At 42.7% G+C, this 22,779-nt stretch overlaps 1 protein-coding gene across 1 annotated transcript in view; it reads right to left on the reverse strand.

Moving 5' to 3' along the window:
- Positions 1-22,779, reverse strand: part of SLC39A9 (solute carrier family 39 member 9) — a 620,493-nt gene that overhangs the window by 72,147 nt on the left and 525,567 nt on the right. Inside the window, exon 6 of the mRNA XM_044074002.1 lies at positions 3,930-4,064. Within this exon, the coding sequence (XP_043929937.1) occupies positions 3,930-4,064 (135 nt within the window). The remainder of the gene's footprint in view (positions 1-3,929; positions 4,065-22,779) is intronic.

The raw sequence follows: 22,779 nt of genomic DNA on the forward strand, positions 1-22,779 counted from the left end.
CAAGGTCTGCTCCTTATGCCAAGCATGCCTTCTCAGTACAGAACCAGTGACTGCTGCCCTGCAATTTGCTTCTAGGGCGTCAAAGCCACATTGTAAGGTATGCTTGCTGACTTGGCTTGCAGAATGCATAAGCTCCTGTAATTCTTTATTTTCTGCACAGTCTGTAAAGGTAGATCATTTTGGCTTAATAAGTTCCAGAATATGTTGCTGGTATTTCAGCATGTGAAATTGGCAATTCAATGCCCTGACGGCGAGAGTTGCAGAGGTGTACATTTTTATCCCATCTGTCTAAAGCTCGGGAATTCCTGTCCGAAGGGGAGTGATTCTTCGCTGTAGTTGCTTTTAAACCTTTAGGCCCCTGGGAAATTACCTCTGGGTCAGCAGTAGGATTTTTGAAAAGAAATTTGTGAGAGTCAGGGACTCTGTAGTACCTGTCTGGTTTTCTTGGAGCAGGAGGTAAAGTATCAGGAGTTAGACTGGATTCCATAAAGACATCATCCACAACAACCAGGACTGGAGGGATTGCTAAAGGTCTGTTGTGGCAAATCTAAAAATTCTCCGAGTCTCTTCTTGGACTGAGGATAATCCTGACATTCCCAGTGGAAATGCTCTTAAGTGTGTAGGGTTTCACCAAAAGAAAAATTCTCTGGACGGGAAGCAGATGGAATGGAGTTCTCTGCATCTGAATCCTCATAAGCAGATAAAGGCATGTCTTCATATTCAGAAACCTCAGTCATCAGACTCTTGGTCTGTTAAAGCTGCTAGGGACAGGTCTCTTTTTCTTTTAGCAGGGGAAGGCTGTCTTCCCCTAATCAGCATAATCAGGTCTTCTGCCATTTTAAGCATTTGAAGTTGCGGCAAGGAAACAGGTGCTTGAGTTTGGGTCGTCGTTTTTTTAGGCGTAGCTCATACTCTTGGTCTTAGAAACTCAGTAGTTTTAGACAAAACTGAAGATGCGAAAGAAGTACTTGGTTTGTGTCGAATATCGGTAATGCGAAGAACTTCCTCGGAAGTTGGTGCTTGCACAGCTCTGGACCCATCCAAGGTAGAGATCTGCAAGTTCTGTAGTCAAAGAAGAGTCTCGCAGCATACTGGTCTCCAAAAGGGTCTTGGTAGCGGCCTGCGAATCCATCGAAGTGGGCATCAGGGGCTGCAAAAGCACCTCACTGAGTACCAGCGAACTGGCGACTAGCTTAACGGAAGCATCGTCAGCAGTTTTGGACCTGTGCAGTCTGTCTCTGTCTTTATCCTTACTTTTTTGGAAGATCGGTAGTCGGATGGCTTACTGAAGCCATTTCGGAATATGGAGATTGAGAGCGGAAGTATTTACTGAAAATAAGGGCCTAACGATGAATAGTTCGGGCGTTGAACAAAGCACAAAACTGACAGTGAGGTACGTTGTGGTCTGGGCCCAAACAGGTGACGCAGTAAGAATGGAAATCTCGGTGTGGTATTTGCTTTCCACAGGCGAGACAATTGTTAACTTTTTCTGACATCGGTTAGAGTAAGAAAAAAGGATCCCCAAAGGAGTACTTAGCTTCAGAAGACTTCAGGTTGAATCAATTTGGAAACGAAAACTCAAGTAGCGGCCTCCCGGCACTCGCGCGAACTGCTTCTGCTTTGGGCGCCTTGGCAAAAAAGACTGGTGTAATGGTGTCGGCTGCCTGTTTTCATACCCCTGACAACCTGACATCAGTCCTGAAGCGACAGCAACCGACACAGAAATACTAAGTCTTTGGTATTCGGGTTGACTGAGGGCTACCTGCAGGCAGATAACCTAAATGCATGACTGCAACAGTGAAACACGAAGAACCTCTACTGTGATTTTGTTCTACATCAGGTTTCCGATCACGGCTCATACATTTCAGACTCATCACACTAATTTTACATTTGGTCTTATTTAGCATGAAACTGTGCTGTCATAATCTGTGCAGCAATTGTATCAGTCTCTTGTCATTCATTGTCAAGTTGCTTGCATGACAGACAGCACAACAAAAAATTAAGTTACATTAACTTTCAATCCTTCAAATACTTAAGCAACAGCTGTTTGGAATACCTCTGGAACTGACAGACTGAAAAACCTATGTCTAAGGAACCTAGATTATCTTAGCATATTTAATGTACAAAATCTGGAGCCTTCTTAATCTACTTTATCAGCCAGAAATGCGGTCTTGCATCTATTAGTGATAAAAAATTACCATATGGCATTCTCGACACTACTACAACTGTGAACAACAGACAATGCACTTTAATCATGCTCTTCAGATAGTGTGCTTCACTTACAACAGTAACCAGACTATTGATTCCTTCCAGTAGATCTAATTCTTAATGATAATGAAGCTTTCCATACTAATTCATGTTCTACTTTACTTCTTTCTGACAGCATGAATAATTCTTTACATATGGAGCTTCCTATCAATACTCTGCTCATAGTGGGTATGTTCGGATTTCAAGAACCAAGCATAACTCTGGCAGCTATTCGCATTTAGACTTCTTGTTCACTCTGCTGCAACCTGTCATTCACATTTGGTCTAACAAGGTGTATCCATCATACAGGACAGTTACTGAAGACTTGTTGGAAGTGTTGTACAAATTGAGTAAGCATAAGCCAGGATTGCCTCCTCATGGAGATGCCAGACCCTGGGTGCCTCATTGCTCCATCTGATACATTACGAAGACAGTAACAATATTTATCATTACCACTTGTGATTCCACCTATTTCTGTAGTCTTCTGGTCATACATGCTAAGCAGCTGAGAAATCTGATACAGAATGTACTGAACATGTACAAGAGCTTTCTTTATGATCCATATCCCAAACAAAAACTGTCTGGAAGATAAATTGCCAAGGATTCTACTAGAGCCTCTTTTCTGGTGACAGCTGGCACTATAAAGAAATAACAAGGTGTCATTTCCTCCAATGTTCTGTCTTTGGGAAGGCTAAGAATTTTATTGAGCTTTTGGGGGCTGGGCTCCAGAATACTGTTCTTCCTCCTCACTCTTTGTACTACTAGGTCAACCATTCTGTTTAGGGGAAGCACCACCCAATATGGCTGTGTCATGGATCAGAAAGCCTCTTGTAGGATCTCTTCCTCATGGAAGGTGGTATCAGTGGAACAAGATCTCCTCTGCTACATAGTTTCCAAGATTTTCCCTACCTGGGCGACTGGGAGGAGATTTACCCCCCCCCCCCTCCCGGACAAGACTGTTATCTTACCCCTGTGGTGGGTTATCTTAACCCTGTGGTGGGTTGTCTATGTGCCTTCTTTTGTCTTTTTCTGTTTTAAAAGTAATACAACTGTATAACTAGGCCCAACAATGAAAGTGCTCACTATGGTACTTAACCTCACAAATAAGCAGACTTCAAGAATTCTAATTATTTTTACTTTAAATAAATACAGTAGTAAAGGGAGGAAAGAAAAAGACCTGTGATAAAAGAAAGGGACAGAAAAAGGTAAGAAATAAGTGGCCTCATTGAAAGCAGGGAGGATGACATAAATGAAGTAGACGTTTAAATAAACGTAGACTATCTACAAGTTAACTGTTGAAAATATGAGTAAACAACTCACTTAACTGTGTATAAAAATGAAAAAGGACATTTTAAATTATTTTGGTGTTAAGGCTGTGAGAAGACTCAAAGGATTGAAAAGGTAGCAGTGATGTTTACAGAAAGAAGGGACAAAGATGCATTAGGAAATTGAGGGGAGGAGTTCAACTTTATAACAAACTCTGAAAGATGCAGAAATGATGACTGCCTGCAGCAACCAGTTATACCCATACAGTGTATGGACAGGATCAAGTAAGACCCCTATATTTAAGACTTTACTATACAAAGGAGACATTTAGCATTAATAATAAAATAAAAGTGTTCCAGAAACAAAACCTGAATGTAACTGCAACATGCATTTTTTTCTGTGAAAGACCAACTTACCTGGCTAAGCCCCAAGTATGTTAGCATTGACAAAACTGGTGCTGCTAATGCAAAAATCAGCAAATGCTTTCGTATTCGATTTCTCTCAAGACCAGCATGCATAAGAAAGGATACCAGACCAAAAGCTGCAGGTGCCTACAAAACAAATTAGGTAAAAGTGTTTAAGTTACATGCAAAAAGATGAAAAATGAAATAAAGTAAATTGCACAACTCTGATTCACCCACACACTGGGCTTACTAATAATTCAGGATTAAGAAACCATAACACTATGTACAACACAACTACGTTCTAATTAAAAAATAAGACATGGTTTACCTCATCCTGACTCTTAAAAGCAACAATTCTTTATTATTAAATATAACTTCTTCTAGAACAATCGTATTAAATAATTTTTGTATAAAAAAATTTGTATGAAACATGCACACAAAAAAAAAAAAAAAACACCACAAAGTAGAGCACAAATCCTAAACGGTGGACTTTGCAGAACAAGTCTACTATTTCTGACCAAGCTACTAAAGTCTGCACACAAGTCTCGGTTCATTAAGAGTGCCCATGAAAGGACAGATGCTCTCACTGTCAAGGGAAACGCTACTAATGTTATTCTACCATCTGGTGCCCAAAAGGTACACTGCAGTTTTCAGAATCTGAAAAGCTTCAGAGGATACAATGCATGTTTTCATGCACTGCATGTTGCAACTCTTGACGCCTGTATACCCAAAGAAAGCAATACGCATGAAAATCCATCCATACACAGTTCAAGCCACTGTATTATCTAAATGGGCCATGAAAGAATGGTACTGCTGTAATAAAAAAAGGAAAATGCTGTACAGATCGAAAGATGGGCCAAGCGAGCAATCTAGAAAATGTACTGCTGTCTACATCAACATACCCTAGAACTGGTGCAGTATGTCAAAAGAACTGCTTCAATGTCAGTTATTTCATTCTGGCAAACAACTGGAAAATGGGATGAGGGTGAAGGTATACCAACAAGAAGGATGGGCAACAATAAGCAAAGCCTGTGCACCAGATGGTGCTGTGGGTAAAAGCAGCCACTGCCTAGTCTGCAAATGTTGCAGTCCTAACGCAGGTAACAGTTAAGTGAAACTCAGATGATCACAACTTCCATGTTGTGCTTATTTTTGTTTTTCTTTTCAACAAACTATACATGCAGGTCTACACTGACAAGACAGAACACACACTTTCCCAAAGTCACAGCAACAGCTATAGAACACCTGCTCACTTACTGGCAGGCTGACTACTGAACCACATCAATTAATGTAGTGCAAAGGTGACTCCTGCTATGCCTTCAGTAAACAAGAATACACAAAAATATGGGCATTACAAGGAAATTCGACTGCCCAAGCATGCTGTGAAACGTGATGCTATAAGACAGTCTCTCACTATACCTGGAAGGTCAGCTATTGCTCTATAATGGCCAACCTGAAAGGTATTATTGCAGCTAGAAATGGGCTATCTTTTAAGTTATATTTAAATGTTCATCATAATTTGTATTTATTTTTATATTTAACTAATATAAAATAGCTCCTATACTAAAATATTATTATTATCCTTGTAGCTTAAGTATAAATTAATTTGCATTATGTAAAAAATAATTACAATATATAACTTGAAGTGTTAGTTAATCCTCCCACCAAGTTGTAAAAACTGCTTTTTTGATGAGGAACTCTACTTCAAGTATAATGTTTGCTATACCATCCTAGCCTCTGTTACTTTAACTCATCAACATCAACAGCAGTGACAACACTGTGGTGTTAAAAATGCCTACAGCACTTACCTGTCTGGGCTGTCTTGTCTCATTCAAGCCAAAGGTGCTTGAAAGGCAGATCACACATAAAGCTTTTGTTTCACTGCAACTTAACAGGTAATTTACGGCATTCAGTTTCACAATTAAGCACATTAAACGGGAGAAAATGATTTGGGAAAACAAGAAATGCTTTTTCTTACATTTAATTTTCTGTTTGACTCTCAGCTCTCGGCAACTGCAATCCATCCCGCTAGCAACCAAGAATTTCACAATTAAATTGGCTGCCAACAGACATTAATGACTTAACTACAGTTAAATATTGTGAGTTTCATAACCAATCATCCAAAATTGTTCACTAGTCACAGGGGATAAAAGGTGCTAACTATACGTTAGGCAGTAATAGGTGTTATTTATGCTGCTAAGAAGGAAAGAAAGTACAGTCTTGTACCTACCATAAATGTAGATGTCCGAGAGGTATGCATCTGCAGTCCTAACAAATGGGTTGTCCTGCCTCAGGCAGCCCTTCGGTCAGCCGGATTCCAAAGTCTGGGTCTGGCCTCGGCTGATGTCGCACTTCACCCGACGTCATAGCTGCAGTTCAGCGGGTATAAAGGCATCAGCCGACGCCATTTTCCTCAGTGTTTCTTGCCCCAGATGCCAGGAGCCCTCTAGGAAGGCTAAATTTGGATAGATGCAAATGTTTCCAAACAACAGAGAGCAAATAGAAATAAACATGTATATACATATATACAAACAAATACACCATAATAGATTCCCCCAGCTAGCTACAAGATGGGCAAATACCCTAGGAGTACCACAGAGGGGAAGGAGGGTGGGTAATCCTGACTGCAGATGCATACCTCTCGGACATCTACATTTATGGTAGGTACAAAACTGTACTATGTCCTTCAAGGATGCATCTGCAGTCCTAACAAATGGGTAGAATACCATAGCCAAACTGGGGGAGGAGGTACTAATAAGATTATGGTGTAGTTAAGATCCCTTGCAAAACAGCAGTGGCAAAACCTGCTCGGGATCTGGAGTATAAGGGTAGATTATAATGCTTGGCAAATGTATGCACGGAGCTCCAAGTAGCAGCCTCTAAAATGTCTTTGGTAGCCACTCCTCGTAAAAGCTGTAGTAGTTGCTGTAGCCCTTGTGGAGTGAGGTCTGATGTTTTCTGGAGTTGTCTTTCCATGATAAGAGTAACAAAATCTAATGCAATTTCCTATCCATTTTGAGATTGTCTGTTTTGAAATTGCTTTTCCTTCCATTCCTGTTGCATATGCTACCAGAAGCTGGTCAGTTTTTCTGTTGTTCTTGGTTCTGTCCAGGTAGTAGCGCATTGCCTATGCACATCCAAGGTATGTAGTAGTCTTTCTCCCTGTTCTGTGGGTTGGGGAAGAATGTAGGTAGGTGGATTGCTTGGTTTAAAGATACCCTGGAGACCACCTTTGGCATAAAAGTAGGATTAGTTCTCATGGACACTCTATCCTGATGGAAGATAAGGAAGGGCTGTACTGCCATTAATGCCTGTAATTCAGAAACCCTTCTTGCTGAAGTGATTGCAAGCAGGAAAGCAGTTTTCCATGATAAGTACTGTAATTCTGCTGTTGCTGCTGGTTCAAAAGGCGAGTGTCAACTTTTCTAGCACAAAGTTCAAGTCCCATGTAGGCAATGGTGGCTTCCTTGGTGGCTTTACATTTTTAATTCCTCTCAGAAACTGCCTGAGTAGAGGATGAGAGAATACTGGAGGATCCATGTTGTATTCTGCTGAAATAGCTGACGATGAATCTTAATGGAAGAGTAGGACAGGCCATTGTGGAAAAGCTCTGCTAAGTATTCCAGGATGTTAGCTATGTTTACCAGTGATACATTTTCTCCTTTTGCTGCACTCCAAATGAGATATCTTTTCCATTTTGCTGAATAAGTTTTCCTTGTTGAGGGTCTGCGAGCCTCCAAGATAATGTCTTTAACCCTTTGAGATAAATCTGGGTTATTTTGTCTTATGCAATGTTCCAAGCAGCTAGCTGCAGTGTTTTCAAGTTTGGATGCAGGGTTTTGAAGTTGTTCTGTGTTAGCAGTAAAGGAACTAGGGGTAGAGGCCATGCGTGTTCGCGAGACATACTCCTCAGTAATGGGTACCAATGCTGCCTCGGCCAGTCTGGAGCTATCAGGATGATCCTTGGGTGGTCTTCTTTGATCTTCAATAGCACCTTGTGCATCAAAGGACGAGGTGGGAATGCATATGCTGTCAGGTTTTCCCAACTGAAAGATAGGGAGTCCACCTTCCAAGCAAGTGGGTGGTATGTCCTTGTGCAGAATTTTTTCAATTGGTGGTTGTGTGGGGATGCGAATAAGTCTATTTCTGGTAGTCCCCATTTCCTTGTAATGGATTTGAAGATGTCTGGATGCAGCATCCATTCGTGGGCATCCGTGGTAGTTCTGCTTAAGATGTCTGCTAGTATATTTTCTTTTCCTGGCACAAATATTTCCTGGAGCTGAATGTTGAGGCTCAGGGCCACATTCCAGAGGTCCATTGCCATCCGGCATAGAGGATATGAATGTGTGCCTCCCTGTTTGTTGATATACCACATAACTGTGGTGTTGTCCGTCCTTATCAGCAATTGATCCTGTTGAAGAAACGGTCTGAATGCCTGAATTGCCAGTTTTACTGCCAGCATCTCCTTTTGATTTATGTGTAGGTTCAGCTGGTCTTGAGTCCATAAGCCTTGTATGCACTTGTCCAGCATGTGTGCCCCCCAACCGAGGTCTGAGGCGTCCGTGGTGATAGTCTGGCTTGGTTAAGGGCTGTGGAAGGGCAGTCCTTTGTTCAATTGACAGGCCTGAGCCCACCATCGGAATTCTTGCTTCAGGCATGGAATTATTGGAATTTGGGTTTCTAGGCTGTGCTTGTGCTGAGACCATAAATTCCTTAGGTACCATTGCAACTTCCTCATATGTAGTCTGGCATGTGGAATCAATATTATGCAGGATGCCATGTAACCCAGGGCTTGCAGGACTTTCCTTGCTGTAAACTGGTTCTGCGTTGTTAATGCCATGAAATAGAGTGGAAGGTGCTTCTGCTTTTCTGCTGTGAGGGATGCCATTTGATTTGATGTGTCCAGTTCTGCACCCAAGAAAGTTTTCTTTTGGAATGGTATCAGCCTTGACTTTTTTATATTGACTGTGTATCCCAGGGCTTGCAGTAGATGAATGACCTTTTTCAAATCTTTTGTTAATTTGTTTTTGTTGTCCGCTTGTAACAGGCGGTCGTCCAGGTAAGGGTAAATCTGAATTCCCTGAAGCCTGCAATGAGCAATTACTGATGCCAGGCATTTCGTGAATACTCTGGGCGCAGTAGATAAGCCAAAAGGCAATGCTGAGAATTGATAATGCTCTGATCCTGCAAGAAATCTGAGGTATCTTCTGCAATTTGGTCGTATGGGGACGTGCAGGTATGCCTCCTTGAGATCTAGAGTTACCAGCCAAGACTCCTTGCCCAGCATGGGAAGAAGCTGCTGTAGGGTCAGCATCTTGAATTTTGGAACAATAAGATATGTGTTCAGAGCGGACAGGTCGAGAATAGGTCTCCATTGGTTTTCCTTTCTTGGCACCAGGAAAAGTCTGGAGTAAAATCCTTGCCCTTGTTCCATAGACGGTACCTTTTCTATAGCTCTCATCCTTATTAAGTGGTGTATTTGTTCTAGAGCATTTGTCTTTTGATTTGGAGGTAGGTTTGGCATTCCTCTCTTCCTTGGTAGAGTATGGAAGTGTAACCTGTAACCTTTGTCTATTGTCTGTAAAATCCATTTGTCTCCTGTAATGTAATGCCAGTTTACTGAAAATAAGGCTAGCTTTCCGCCTAAGGGTGCTTCTAGTTGTTCCCTGGTAGGCGGTTTCAGAGCCAAGTCACTGTGATTGTCCTGTGGAAGTGTAGTGGCTGGATCTGTGGCAGTACTTCGCTGGTTGTTAGGCTGCCACTGACGTCCCCTGTAGGCACCTCTGGATTGACCTCTGCCTCTCTGTGCTCTGGTGGTGTCTGGAAAGGACCAATTCTTGGAAGGCCAGTTCCTACTAAACCTTGGAGGCCGGACCTGTAAGAAATACTTGACTGTCTGGACAGATTTTGCTTTCTCTTCCACCTTCTTCAGCACTTGCTGTGCAGGGGAGCCAAACAAATTGTGTTTATCCATGGGAGCATCTAGGAGCTTTGATTTTACATGGTCTGGTAAGGACTGCTCTTTTAACCATGCATGCCTTCTGATCACTGTACCAGTCATAGCTGATCTAAAGGAAGCCTCCAGTGCATCATAGCCGCATTTTAAGGAATGATTACTGACCTGCTGAATGTTATGTACCATTTCCTGAAGAGACTTTCGGTCTAAAGGTTCAGGCGAGGACAGTTTTTTAGTTAACTGATCTAACAAATTCCTGATACTGAATCATGTGGAATTGACAGTTTAAGGCCCTAGCCGAAAGAGTAGCAGAAGTATAAACTTTTTTACCCCATCTCTCTAAGGCCCTAGATTCCCTTTCAGAGGGGAGGGGGTTTTTGGCAGAGGTAGCTGCTACAGCCTTGGGGCCCTGTGAAATAGTTTCAGGATCTGCAAAAGGAGCCTTATACAAGTGATAATGTGTGTCCGGAACCCTGTAGTATCTGTCGGGCTTAGCAGGGGCCGGAGGAAGTGAATCAGGAGCAGTACAAGCATCATTAAATGCATCATCCACAACTGTAAGTACTGGAGGAATGGCTAAAGGCCTATGCTGTGGCAAATGCAAAAAGGTCCTAAGCCTTTTCCTAGAGTCTGAAAAATCCTGGCCCTGCCATTGAAATTGTTCCCTCATAGCATGCAAGGTTTCCCCAAAAGAAAATTCCTCAGGAGGAGAGGCAGAAGGAATGGAGTCTTCTGCATCAGAGTCCTCATATGGAGAATAAGGGCCTTCTGGAGGGTTTGTATTTTCTGAATCATCAGAGGAGTAATCTGTAGAAACTGGCTCAGGGGGCTCTGCTCTAGGCCTTTTCTCTGGAGGGGGGTGAGAGGCCCTTTCAGGGTGAGGCTGGGATCCCCTGATCAAAGAAATGAGATCCTCTGCTAGACTAAGCATTTGAGTACTAGAACTAGGCCTGTGAGAGGGGGTTTTAGCAGGCACGGTCTTGGTTGATTTTGCTGCTTTAGCCCTGGCAAAAGCCTTAATTGACATGGATGCAGGGGGCCTAGCAGCTCCACGTGCAGGAGTAGAGGTATCTAAAGGGATAGTATCTGATAAATCCTGTGAACCTGTAAGAGCAGGTGGAATTTCAGTAGCAGATTCAGCCATGCTGGATGAGGCCTCGGTAGGAGGCAAGCTTTTGGCCAAAGGAAGAACCGAGGACTCGGTTTCAGCCGAAACCGAGACACTCGCGGTTGACTTAACCGCGGTTTCGGCCGAAACCACGGACCGCGAGTGTCGGTCCTTTTCCTTGCGCTTTTTAGCTAATTGTGAAGTCGGGAGTCTCCGACGGCATGTTGTAAGCAAAAGCGGAGCCGAAAAACCCCTCTGCAAACTCCGACCGACGTCTAAGTGTCCGTCGGTTGAAAGAAGCACAGGCTAGACAAGCTGCTACGTCGTGGTCTGGGCCTAAACAAGGTAGGCAGTAAGAGTGGAAATCTTTATGAGGTATTTGTTTCTCACAAGTTAAACAGTTATTCACTTTTTCTGACATCGGCTGAGGCAAGAAAGAGTCCCCAACGGGGTACTTAGCTTTTTAAAGTCTTCGGTAGTAGCAATCTCTGGTTCTGACCGACCGGCACTTGCGAACAGCTTCTGCTTCGGGCGCCACGCGGCAAGAAAGACTGAGGAAAATGGCGTCGGCTGATGCCTTTATACCCGCTGAACTGCAGCTATGACGTCGGGTGAAGTGCGACATCAGCCGAGGCCAGACCCAGACTTTGGAATCCGGCCGACCGAAGGGCTGCCTGAGGCAGGACAACCCATTTGTTAGGACTGCAGATGCATTCTTGAAGGACATCTACTCCAAAATCAATCAAACCCCTTTTTCCCCTCATTTTCTACATAGGGTCAGGGTTTCGTGTCAACTGACACCATCTCTCCCCATTCAATGCCACTCTCCTGCCTTTTTCAACACTCATGCCTGACAGTTGCAGGTCTTCTCTCACACAGTCCATCCACCTATTTACTGGACAGTCGTTTATTCTTGCTTTCTTCCTGTGTGTCCCAAATCTTCTTCACTAGATTGGCATCTGCTTTTCTGCACATTTGCCTGAACCACCATAACCTGTTCTTGTTGACCTTTCCTGCAACTGGAGCTAATCTGGCTTCTTCTCATGTCCTCATTTTTTCATCTGTCTGACCATCCATCTTCAGGCACTTCATCTCCATGACCTCTATCTTCCTCAATTGCTCTCCCTTTATTGGACAAGTTTCTGTACCATACAGTAGTGCTGGCCACACCACTGTTTTATACACCTTACTTTTCAGCTTTTTTGTCATTCTTCTGTCATACACTACATCTGACACACTGTGCCAGTTGGCTGTAGCCTCTCTTATTCTAACTTTGACCTCCTCATTCAGACTTCCTTTCTCCTCAACCACCCCTTCCAGATACATTACGTTGTTAACCTGTTCCACTATTTTCCTTCTGTCTCAGTTCTCAGCTTCTTCTGAACTCCACCATTTGCTGCCATTGCAACTGTCTTATCTATACTCACAGTTTCATCCCATGTGCCTTCAGTTTTGCATTCCACTGCTCTATCCTTTGCTGAAGTTTTTGCTCAGTGTCTGCACACAGCAACTTTGTTGATATGTCCCCTCTGACCTGTCTGCTAATGTAGTTCACCACCAGTATGAACAGCAGTGGGCTTCACAGCTAAACCCTAGTGCACAACCACTCCCCTCTGTATGACCGAACACTGTCTGCATTTGAGTCATTGGGTCCTTGTACATAGTCTGCATTAATTCTACCGATGTTTCTGGAACATCAAACCACTGCAGGACTGCCCAGATCAACTTTCTTAGAACATTGTCATGTGCTTTCTCTTATTCTAGGAATACCCAGTTGGGACTCTTTCCTCATCTCCAGCTTCTTTACAACTATCTGTTTCACTGCAAACATCAAATCGATTGTGCCATATCCTGATCTGAATCTGAACTGTTTCTTTCCCATCTTACCCTCTACCGCTCTGCGCATTTGTTTATCAAACACCCTTCTCCAGAACTTTCATGCAGTGTGACAGGAGTTTGATACGTCTGTACTGCCCACAGCTGTGGATGCTCACTTTGTTTTTGTACACTGGCACTAGTATGCTTAGTCTCCAGTCATCTGGGATACTCCTCTCCACACTGCTCAGAGTACCCCCAAAGGAGCCATTTTTCCCCTATCTCAACCAGCATCTTTATCATATCTTCTTCTTCTGAGCCTGCTGCTTTTCCTGGCTGCATTTTCCATAGTGTTATTCTTACTTCTTTCTCTGGTGGGCTCCTCATCATCTCTCATTGTAGGCTGTGTCTGGTACAGTACTACTTCTTTGGGGTTTGGTTCATTCAGAAGCTGCTGGAAGTACTCTTATCTGCATTTGATGTCCCGTGGACTGGTGAGCAGGTTGCTGTTGGCATTCTTTATGAAATGTGTAAGACTATCTTTATCTTTGCCTTGCAACCTATCATTTCTTTGTGCCATCTATTGACTAACTTTCCAACAGCTGTAAACGTGCCTCAGATGCCTTGTTCTTTGCTACTGCAACTCCTTTCTTAGCTTCTTTGTTAGTCAACCAGTATTCCTTCCTGGCCTGGTCCATCTTTTCTAACACACAGTGACACACCAGTACGGAAAGGTGCACTGCTAGAAAGTTATGACAAAAATAAAAAAAAATAGCCAGCACTCTGAGTCTATGAGCCAAAATAAATGTGAATTTACTTAAGCCAACCAAAAACAGACCAGTTTTGACAATAAGCCTTCATCAGTATTATATATTAAAAAAAAAAATGCCCGCCTTAAAAAGCAATGAAACTACAATGACTGATTGTCTATAAATTTTCATTAAGCCCAGAAGAGAACCCCCCCCAGCTTAATGATCCACATTTTCTCTTTTTATTTAATATGTCAGTCACTTTTGTCCCTTCTATTCAAAGTTATTCTATCAAAGATTATAACATTACAAAATTAAACTTGGCTGAACCAAGCCATGTTTTTCTATCTTTTCTATCTCCCAATTTTTTTTTGCACTCCTCCTTTCTTTTGATATCTTCTACATTCCACCATCTGCTTTCCTTATTGTACCTTATTTCCATACTTGGCTCAGCTGCATATCTGTTCTCTGAAACCAATGTGTAGTTTTTGTTGCCAAGTGTAGGTTAGATGTAGGCAGCCGATCCTTTAGTACTGGAAAATTACAGCAATCTCTGTCACTCACGTTTTAGGACCACTGTAGTCAGGGAGTACTGTAAATTTTGTGTAGATGCTGTAAACATTACTTAAAATGGGAGCTGTAACAAAAACGAACTTAAGCCGACCCTAAGGATACCTGTGTATTTTTTAAACAATCAAATGTTATTACAAATTTCAGTATAAAGTAAGCACATGTACAACACTTACTATAACAAACATTTATAAAAACAGTCTTTATACATCTTAATTTGAAAGACAATACAACCCCCCCCAGTAAACAAATAAATTGAATACCTATTTTGCAGACACTTTGTAATACAAAAAAATTACATTCTGTTTTCAGTCCAAAACACTACCTCTGTAGAATGCAAGGTATACACATCAAGTAAGTACATACTGGAATCAGCAGCATTGCTGGTTTGTCCCCTTTCAGAAAAGATACATAGGTTGTCCCATAAGTCTTGAAACTTACTGATAATGTGTTAGACAATGAAAGAGAATTTCCATGACAGTAAAGACTGTTTTCCTGGAGTCAGTTTCATTTTTTTTGTTCTAAGCCAAAGTAACTGTTGCAATTGAGCCCAAAGCCAAAAGCAGTGGTCACATGGAGAAGAAAACCAATATAAATGTATCTATTAATTGCTTTAAAATATATTTCCTTTTAAAGAACAGCACAACAACACACTAGCTGTTAAGCTGCATAAGGCAGTGAGAGTTAGTGACATAACAGCTTGGCTGGCCCTACTACAGAAGGAACCAAAGGATAAATGTTCCAGTAGCAGCTATGCAAAATATAATACAGCTAGATCGGGGAAAAACACAGCAAAAATATTAGAAATCTATGAGATAACGGATATGTTCTTACAATGTCAGTTGAGCCACAAAAGGACCCTACATGATGGGTCCCAGTGGCTGGGTTTATCCTGCCCACTAATCTAATTTTATTATCTTCTTTTCATACATTCTAATGCTTAGGGACTGCCGCACGCTGTGATGTAATGTATCAGATAAATATAACTGCCCTCATTCTATGCCCACCAGTTTGCCCCCAACGTCTAGGAATTACCTTCCTGAAAATTCATGAAAGACTAAAACACTTTGCACCCTCACTGCTAATAAGCTGAAGCTGGCTAACAGGACCACTAACTCGCAATGTAATCCAGGAGGATCCTCTCACATTTAAACTGACAAAAGTAAGAAATGAATCTGCATTATGCAATATCACACCCCTCCCCACCCCCGGATAGGGCCAGTGGCTGAGATGAATCTCAAACAATCTGCCACAAAGGTACAAGAAATCAGCAGACTGCATTTCAACTTCATAGGTTCATAGGTAGGTACTAGGCTACTGGCCCTAGGGCCTTTATAAGCCTAGCCAAAAGGTACCCTGGCTTTCGCCACCCAAGAATTTTTTTTTCCTGTGCCACTGTTGAACAGAGCCACAGAAGTCATCCCCGGGGTGAATTTCCTATCTCCCATCCAATCATCAAGATTTTTCTTGAAGAGTGCTAATGAGGAGCTTTGTTTGATATAGATAGGTAGTTTGTTCCAGAGTATGGGAAGTCTCTGGGACAGGAATCTATCCCTCCAGCATGTTCTATTTATTGTGGTGACAAGGTTTAGGTCCCTAGAGCATGTAGCTCGTAGGGATTGGGATTTCTTTAACTGCAGCATGTCTAAAAGCTCTGGGTTTGACATAGCTTTGTGTGTTAGGCAGAGATCGCCTCTGAGTGGGTGATATGCGACGGAGTAAAGCTGCAGTTTTTTGAGATGGTCTGCGTAGGGCATCTGTTTGAGGCTAGTAATCCTCTTTGTGAGGTATTTCTGTGGCCTTTCCAGTTGTTGCAGATGTCTTGTGAGGTACACACCAAAAGGGGCACTGTACTCTATAATGGGTCTAATAAGTGACGAGTAGAGGGGAACAATGACTTCTTTTTTCCTGGATGAGATACCTTTTGTGATGAGGTGTGCCAAGTAGAAGGATTTCCTGACTACTGTGGCAATGTGATTATCAAAGGATAGACTACTGTCCACCTGTGTCCCAGGTCTCTTATTACACTTTCGGTGTTAAGTAGACTGCCACCTATGTGGTAGTTCATGGATACAGAGTTTTTACCAAAAGGGATGACAATGCACCTTTTGGCATTGAGCTTGAGGCCATGGCTTTGACACCAGGCATCTGTCTCATTGAAGCCCTTTAGTAGGATGTCCACATCTTTTGGAGTTTTGATTATAGCTCCTAGTTTGCAGTCTTCTGCGAACTTCGTTAGCCAAAGACCTTCTGTGTTAGCCTGTACTTCAGAGAAGTAGATACCAAACAGGAGAGGACCCAGGACTGAACCCTGTGGTACTCCACTTGTCACTGGTCTGAAGTTGGATTTTGAGTCTGCTACGTTCACAGTGTGGGTTCCGTTAGCGAGCCAGTTGGCAACCCATCTTGTGACAGAGGGATTTATACCTAGTTTAGTGAGTTTATCTATAATTCCAGAGTGGGGGATGGTGTTGAAAGCCTTGGAGAGATCTAGATAGGCTGTGTGAACCACCTTACCCTCATCTATGGCTTTGGTGACTGCTTCAAAGAAGTCTATCAGGTTTAGGAGACATGATCTGCCTTTTACAAACCCGAACTGGGTGGCTTCCTGAGTTTGGAGATTACCAATGTCATTGTTCATAAGTTCCATGATGATACGTTCCATATCCTTGCAGACCAGGCTCGTAGGCTAATGGGGCGGTAGTTTCCGGGGTCTGTGGTGGCTCCCCCTTTGTGGAGTGGGATAACTGTCGCTGTGCGCCATTCAGTGGGCACATAGTCTGAGGTGAGGCTATGACTGAACATGGCACTTAGGTGGGGTGCCAGTTTGTTCTGTAGTTCATGTAGAACACAGCCTGGGATGTTGTTAGGTCCCATGGATGCTGTGTTCTTGGCTTTGGATAGTGTGTTTTTTACCTGTGCAGCCGTGATTACAATAACTTTGCATTCTTCTGGTATAGAGATGGGCCCTTTAGGGGATGACAGGGGGGGTAAAGTTAGCACTGAACCTATCTGCCAGGATGTTGGCAATATCAGTTGATTCTGTATATTTAGTGCCATTGTGCTGTAACTCAGAGCAGATCTGAGTGCTGCCATTGAGATTCTTTTTTATAGCTGTAAAATGTTTTGTGGTTGTCTTTAGAGTCAGTGGCAATTTTGTTTTCATAACTAGCTTTGGAGGATTTTATGAGGGATCTCAGCTTCATACTGAGGCTGAACAGGGAGTTTCTCCAATCATGGGATTTTACTCTTTTTTGCAACAGTTTCTTTCTTCTGTTGTAGAGTTTGTTTATGGCAAGGGACCACCAGATTGGCTTCCTTTTTTTGGAGGATAGCATCTTGGTTCTGTTAGGGATTGCACGATCCATGCACTTGTGTAAGTGCATACAAAGGGCATTTGTGTAGGATTCAGCAGTCATACATCTATTGTCCGTCAGCATGGGTGTCGTGAAGTTTGCCACTTCTGTCTTAAGAAGTGTGAAGTTGGCTTTGGAGAAATTTTTTACTGTGGTTTCCCTAATGGGGGGTGGGGGAGGGATGTGCATGTCTAGAGTGATTAGCTTATGGTTGGATCTGGCCAACGAGGATTTGACCTCTGGTGTGGAGCACCAGTTGCCCATGTTGGTAATAACCAGATCTAGGATACTGCTGCCCCTGGTGGGGGTGTGGATAAGTTGATCCAAGGCACTGGAATTTATGAATTCCAGAAAACGTTGAGCACAAGAGTTGGTACGTGAGTAGTTTTCCCAGTTAATGGTAGGGTAGTTGAAATTGCCCATTATTAGGGTGTTAGGTTGTACCCTAATATTTTCCAGTGTATCAAGAAATGAGGAGTGGGAATCCTGGGGCATGGTGGGGGATCTGTAGCAAGCTACAATTTGGACTGTGGTCTTGCCCAGAGTTCGTTGCACTTGGACAATCTCGGATTCATTATGCTGAGCAACTAGCCTGGAGGTGTGGATATCCTTAATGACTATGGACACATTTCTACCTTTAGTGTTTCTGTCCAGGTTAGGTGGCCGAAAGGTGTGGTATGAATTCTAGCCTGGTAATGCAGGGATACTCTCTGGAGCCTTGAACCAGGTCTCTGTCACTGCACAGATGTCGATGTTCTCCATTTTAAGGAGTGCCTCGAGTGAGTGCATTTTAAGGTTTAGTCTTCTAGCATTGAGTAGCAATACCCTCAGATTCTTCTTGCCTGTATGTGTTACGATGGCGAATTTGTCATTTGAACCTTGCCTAAAAAGGCACTATAGGGGTGGCAAGAGCCTTAGCCAGTATCCAGAATCCCAGGGGCGACAGGTGCAGGCCCATCTCTGGCAAAGCATCGTGGTTTGTCGATCATGTCATCCCAGGCAGACAGAAACTGGATCCCCTCAGAATGACACCAGAAGCTTAGCCAATTGTTGAAGTCAATCATTTTGTCCTTGTACTGTGGTATCATTCTGGGTGATGGCAGGATGCTACTCAGGGCTAGGGTCATACCTGCCTGGGCTACAAGATCGGACAACTCCTCCATGTCCCTTTTTCATTTAGTCCAAGGAGGTACATCTCAGGTCATTCACACCAACATGGACAATGACAGAGTCATATTTGTACTTGTTGTGGAGTGACCTGAGTGCATGCATTATGTGGTGGATCCTGGCACCCGACAGGCAGCTGACAGTAACTTTCTCCTTGTTTAGCCTGGTGAGTGGAACATCAGTGTGCCTGACTATAGAGCCACCTATGACTAGAGTGTTGGGTATGTTGTTATGCCTTATGGGCTGTGGTTGAGTGGCACACTGAGTTTGTGGGCTATGTGTCATTTGGGTTGTGCTGGGGGGGGGGGTGGAGGTTGCTTGTGTTTCTGCTTTGGAGGTCCCTGTTGCTTGGGCAGGTTTTTACTGAGAGCCTCCACGAATGTAGGTGTGTGTTTTGTGTTTCTGTGTGTGTGTTTTGGTGGTGTAGGTTTAGAGGGACTATGTGCTGAGTGCGGTGTGGTGCAAATGTTTACCTTCTCCTCTTGACTGTCTAGTCCAGTCTTAGGTGAAGAGAGCTTTGCTTCCAGTTTGGCTATATAAGTGCATCTCTCACAGGTTGTAGTGTTGGGTGGTAGGAGGAGAGGGTTGCCTGTGTACATGAGGCAATTACTGCATTGCCCCAAGATGCCCAGATTTATCAGGTAGACAGGAGAAAACACCGGGAGCTGACACTTAGACATGCCTGGATAGGTGCTTGCTTGTTAAGTACTAGAAACTGTTTTCCTCTAGACAGTGAGGAAAGTTGAGTGCTGTAGTAATCTGTAGCTTATTTAGTGCTTACAATAAGTTCTGAACAAGTGATGAGCTCAAAGAAACAGACTTGAGTGCTGAAACAAAAACACTGGCTAGTTCTAAGAAACAAAATTAAGATACAAGGCTTCCCTCCAACACAGAAAGGCTTGGGGGCTTAGAAGCCCACAAACAGTCCTGGACACAGCAAATCTGTATCCAGACTAGACTACCCACAGGAAAGGCAGGAAACAAGCTTAGAATTATTACTTTTTTTTTTTTAGCGGAAAGAGAGAAAGGATGAGCTGATTGGCCTTCTCAAATGTTCTCACTGTATTAGGTAGAACAAGGTAATAATACTAGACTGGGAGGAGGGTCCCAGATCAAATTTACAGAAGGGGCGGGCAACTGCAAAGCCACCAACAAAATGCAGAAATGTTTCTCACAGAAGAAAAGCAGCAGTGAGCCTTTAAATGAAAGTTTTAAACAGATAAAGAAGCCAATGGAGAAAGCTTTTAACTGCAAACAAGCTATCAGAATCAAACAACTCAACAGACGCTTAATAAAAGCGGACAACTTCCAGTTAATACCTCACACACAGTGAAACTAGCTAGAACAATATACAGTACACAAAGTGCTATAAATAACTCAAAAAAAAAAATAAGCAAAAAAATGGATACTTGATGTTATATAATATAGATCCAAGTTTGCTCAGTGTCCTTCCTTCGATTAGCTCAGTGTGAAATGGCAGAAACACTCACAACTTAACTTCTTAGGCAACAGAATGTTGAAACCTGAGACAACTTTTAAGAAAAAAAAAGCTCAAAAGAACCAATGAGGTGCTTAGTCTAAGCTGTAGTCCAGGTGACCTCAGTCAGCCAAAACCAAGATGTCCCTGAATATGTGCTCAGACACACAGCCTCCACAAACACTGGGCCCAAATACAAGCCTGAATATGGACAATGCTACAGATATCCACACTACTTAGAAACAAACTGCAGAAATGTTTCTCACAGCAGAAAAGCAGCAGTGAGCCTTTAAATGAATGTTTTAAACAGCTAAAGGAGCCTCTAGAGAAAGCCTTTAACTGCAAACAAGTTATCAGAATCAAACAACCAAACAGATGCTTAATAAAAGTGGACAATTTCCAGTTAATACCTCACACACAGTGAAACTAGCTAGCAAAATATACAGTACACAAAAAGCTATAAATAACTCGAAAAAATAAGCAAAAAGACAGGATACTTAATGTTATATATTATAGATCCGAGTTTGCTCAGTGTCCTTCCTTCCATGTTCTGTAGTCTTGCCAAGAGAAACCTGATTCCCAGAGTCTTGGCTGAGAAGACAGCCCTTGTAGAAAAGAAGCAGAACAAACCAAACGGAAGCAACAGCACTATCTGCAAAAAGACAGCTACAGCAAGCACTAGAAGAGAGTGGAATTTAACCACTTCAAAGAAGAGTGGGGTGAACTACTTAAAGGCAGAAAAAAAAATCAAGGGGGAGGGGCAGACCAACAAGCAACCAAACTAAAGTTGTATAACAGCTTCAAGGAACAAAGGGCCAGACATAGTAACCTGCAAGATCCAAACACCAAAAACAATAACAACTGGGTGAAGACTATTTCTAAAGCTATAACATGTCAGTTCCTTAAGTAAATTTGAAGAAGCAGTCACCACGGCTTTAAAAATCTACATAAAACACTTAAATCAACTGCGAAAAACAAAAAACAGTAAGCATTTTCACGATTTACAAGTAGTTTCATCAAACTTATTCTAATTCACCTCACTTAAGACTTTTAAATCAATTACGACCAGTCAGAGAGCAACTTCAATCACTGTTTGCATAAATACATCTAAAAACATACAAAAACATAATATAGAACACATAATATAATATCAAAATATGTTAAAGCCTTAAGTCTTTTGGATTAAGCACTTGGGCTTCAGACCAGTTGTTTTACATTAGGAAGGTTTGTGGAAAGCACTGTGGTGGCAGGACAGGTAGCTTTCATCCTTCTAAGTTGGGAACTGCTGATTGAGAGCCCAGTGTCCAAGTGTATTAGTTCTGGTTTAGGCACTTGGGCTTCAGGCCAGTTATTTTACATTAAGAAGGTTCGTGGTCTGCACTCTTGTGGGAGAAGAGGCTGGACTCTGCCCTTCTGAGCTGTGAATTTCTGGTTAAAGGTTTATAGTGCCTGAATATTTGAACTGTATCTTACTGAAATTGGTTCACCTTGTTTGCTCTAGCATAGACTAGATCCAGGCCTGCTGAATCTAGCTTTGTTTATATGCTTGTTGTTTGTTTGCTTGTTATTTCCCTGGAAGCTAATTCCACCTAATACGCAACTTCTCAGCACTTCTGTGGATCACTAGTGATATCTGCATTGCTTACTGTACTTATTTCCTTGTTTCACTTGAAAGAAAGTTACTGTTTGTCGTTTTTGCATTTAGTTACTTGTAACACATTGCACTCAAGTTACCTGGCACTTGCTCACTAAAGCAATTATATAAGTCAGCACTAAAAATTAAAAGCACTACACCCTCACTTCCCACTGGCCCTTGTTTTCAATTAAGGAATTCCCAATATTATTCTAGCATGTCCAAAGGTCAGTTGTCAATCTTCTCTCCGGTCCAGCTGGTGAATCTGGGAATCTTGAGGCAATGTTATAACTGCCTCATGTACACAGACAACCCTCTCCTCCTCCCACATAACACAAATACTTGCGAGAGATGCAGCTATTTAGCCAAACTGGAGGCTGAGCTCTCTCAACTCAGGACTGGCAAGACCAGACAGGAGGAGAAGGCAACTACACACACCACAAAACCAGCCTCACATAATGCTACCACTCCACTGAATCAAACACATAAACACACAAAGACATACTGGAGGCTCTGAGTAAAATTTACCTAAACAGCAGAGGCCTCCAAAGCAGACACCCAAACAACTGCTACCTCAAGACACCCCACAAGCAACACATAAACCACAAAAGCAGTGTGCAAAGCAGTCACAGCCCTTAAGGCCAAATACAACACCAAACATACTTGTCATAGGTGACTCCATAGTCAGACACACTGACGTCCCACTCACCAGGCTGAACAAGGAGAGGATCACAGTAAGCTGCCTATCGGGCGCTAGAATCCGCCACATAACACAAGCACTCGGGTCACTCCACGGCAAGTACAAATATGACACAGTCATTGTCCATGCTGGTGTGAACGACCTGAGACGTACCTCCCTGGACTACATGAAAAGAGACATAGAGGAGCTCTCTGAGCATGTAGCCCAGGCAGGTATGACCCTAACCCTGAGCAGTATCCTTCCTTCACCAAGAATGATGCCACAATATAGAGACAAGATGATCAGCTTTAACAATTGGCTTAATGTCTGGTGTCATTCAAAGGGGATCCAG

This window comes from Protopterus annectens, chromosome 6.part0 (genome assembly GCF_019279795.1).
Source record: "Protopterus annectens isolate FY-2018-M chromosome 6.part0, PAN1.0, whole genome shotgun sequence".
Taxonomy (NCBI): domain Eukaryota; kingdom Metazoa; phylum Chordata; order Ceratodontiformes; family Protopteridae; genus Protopterus; species Protopterus annectens.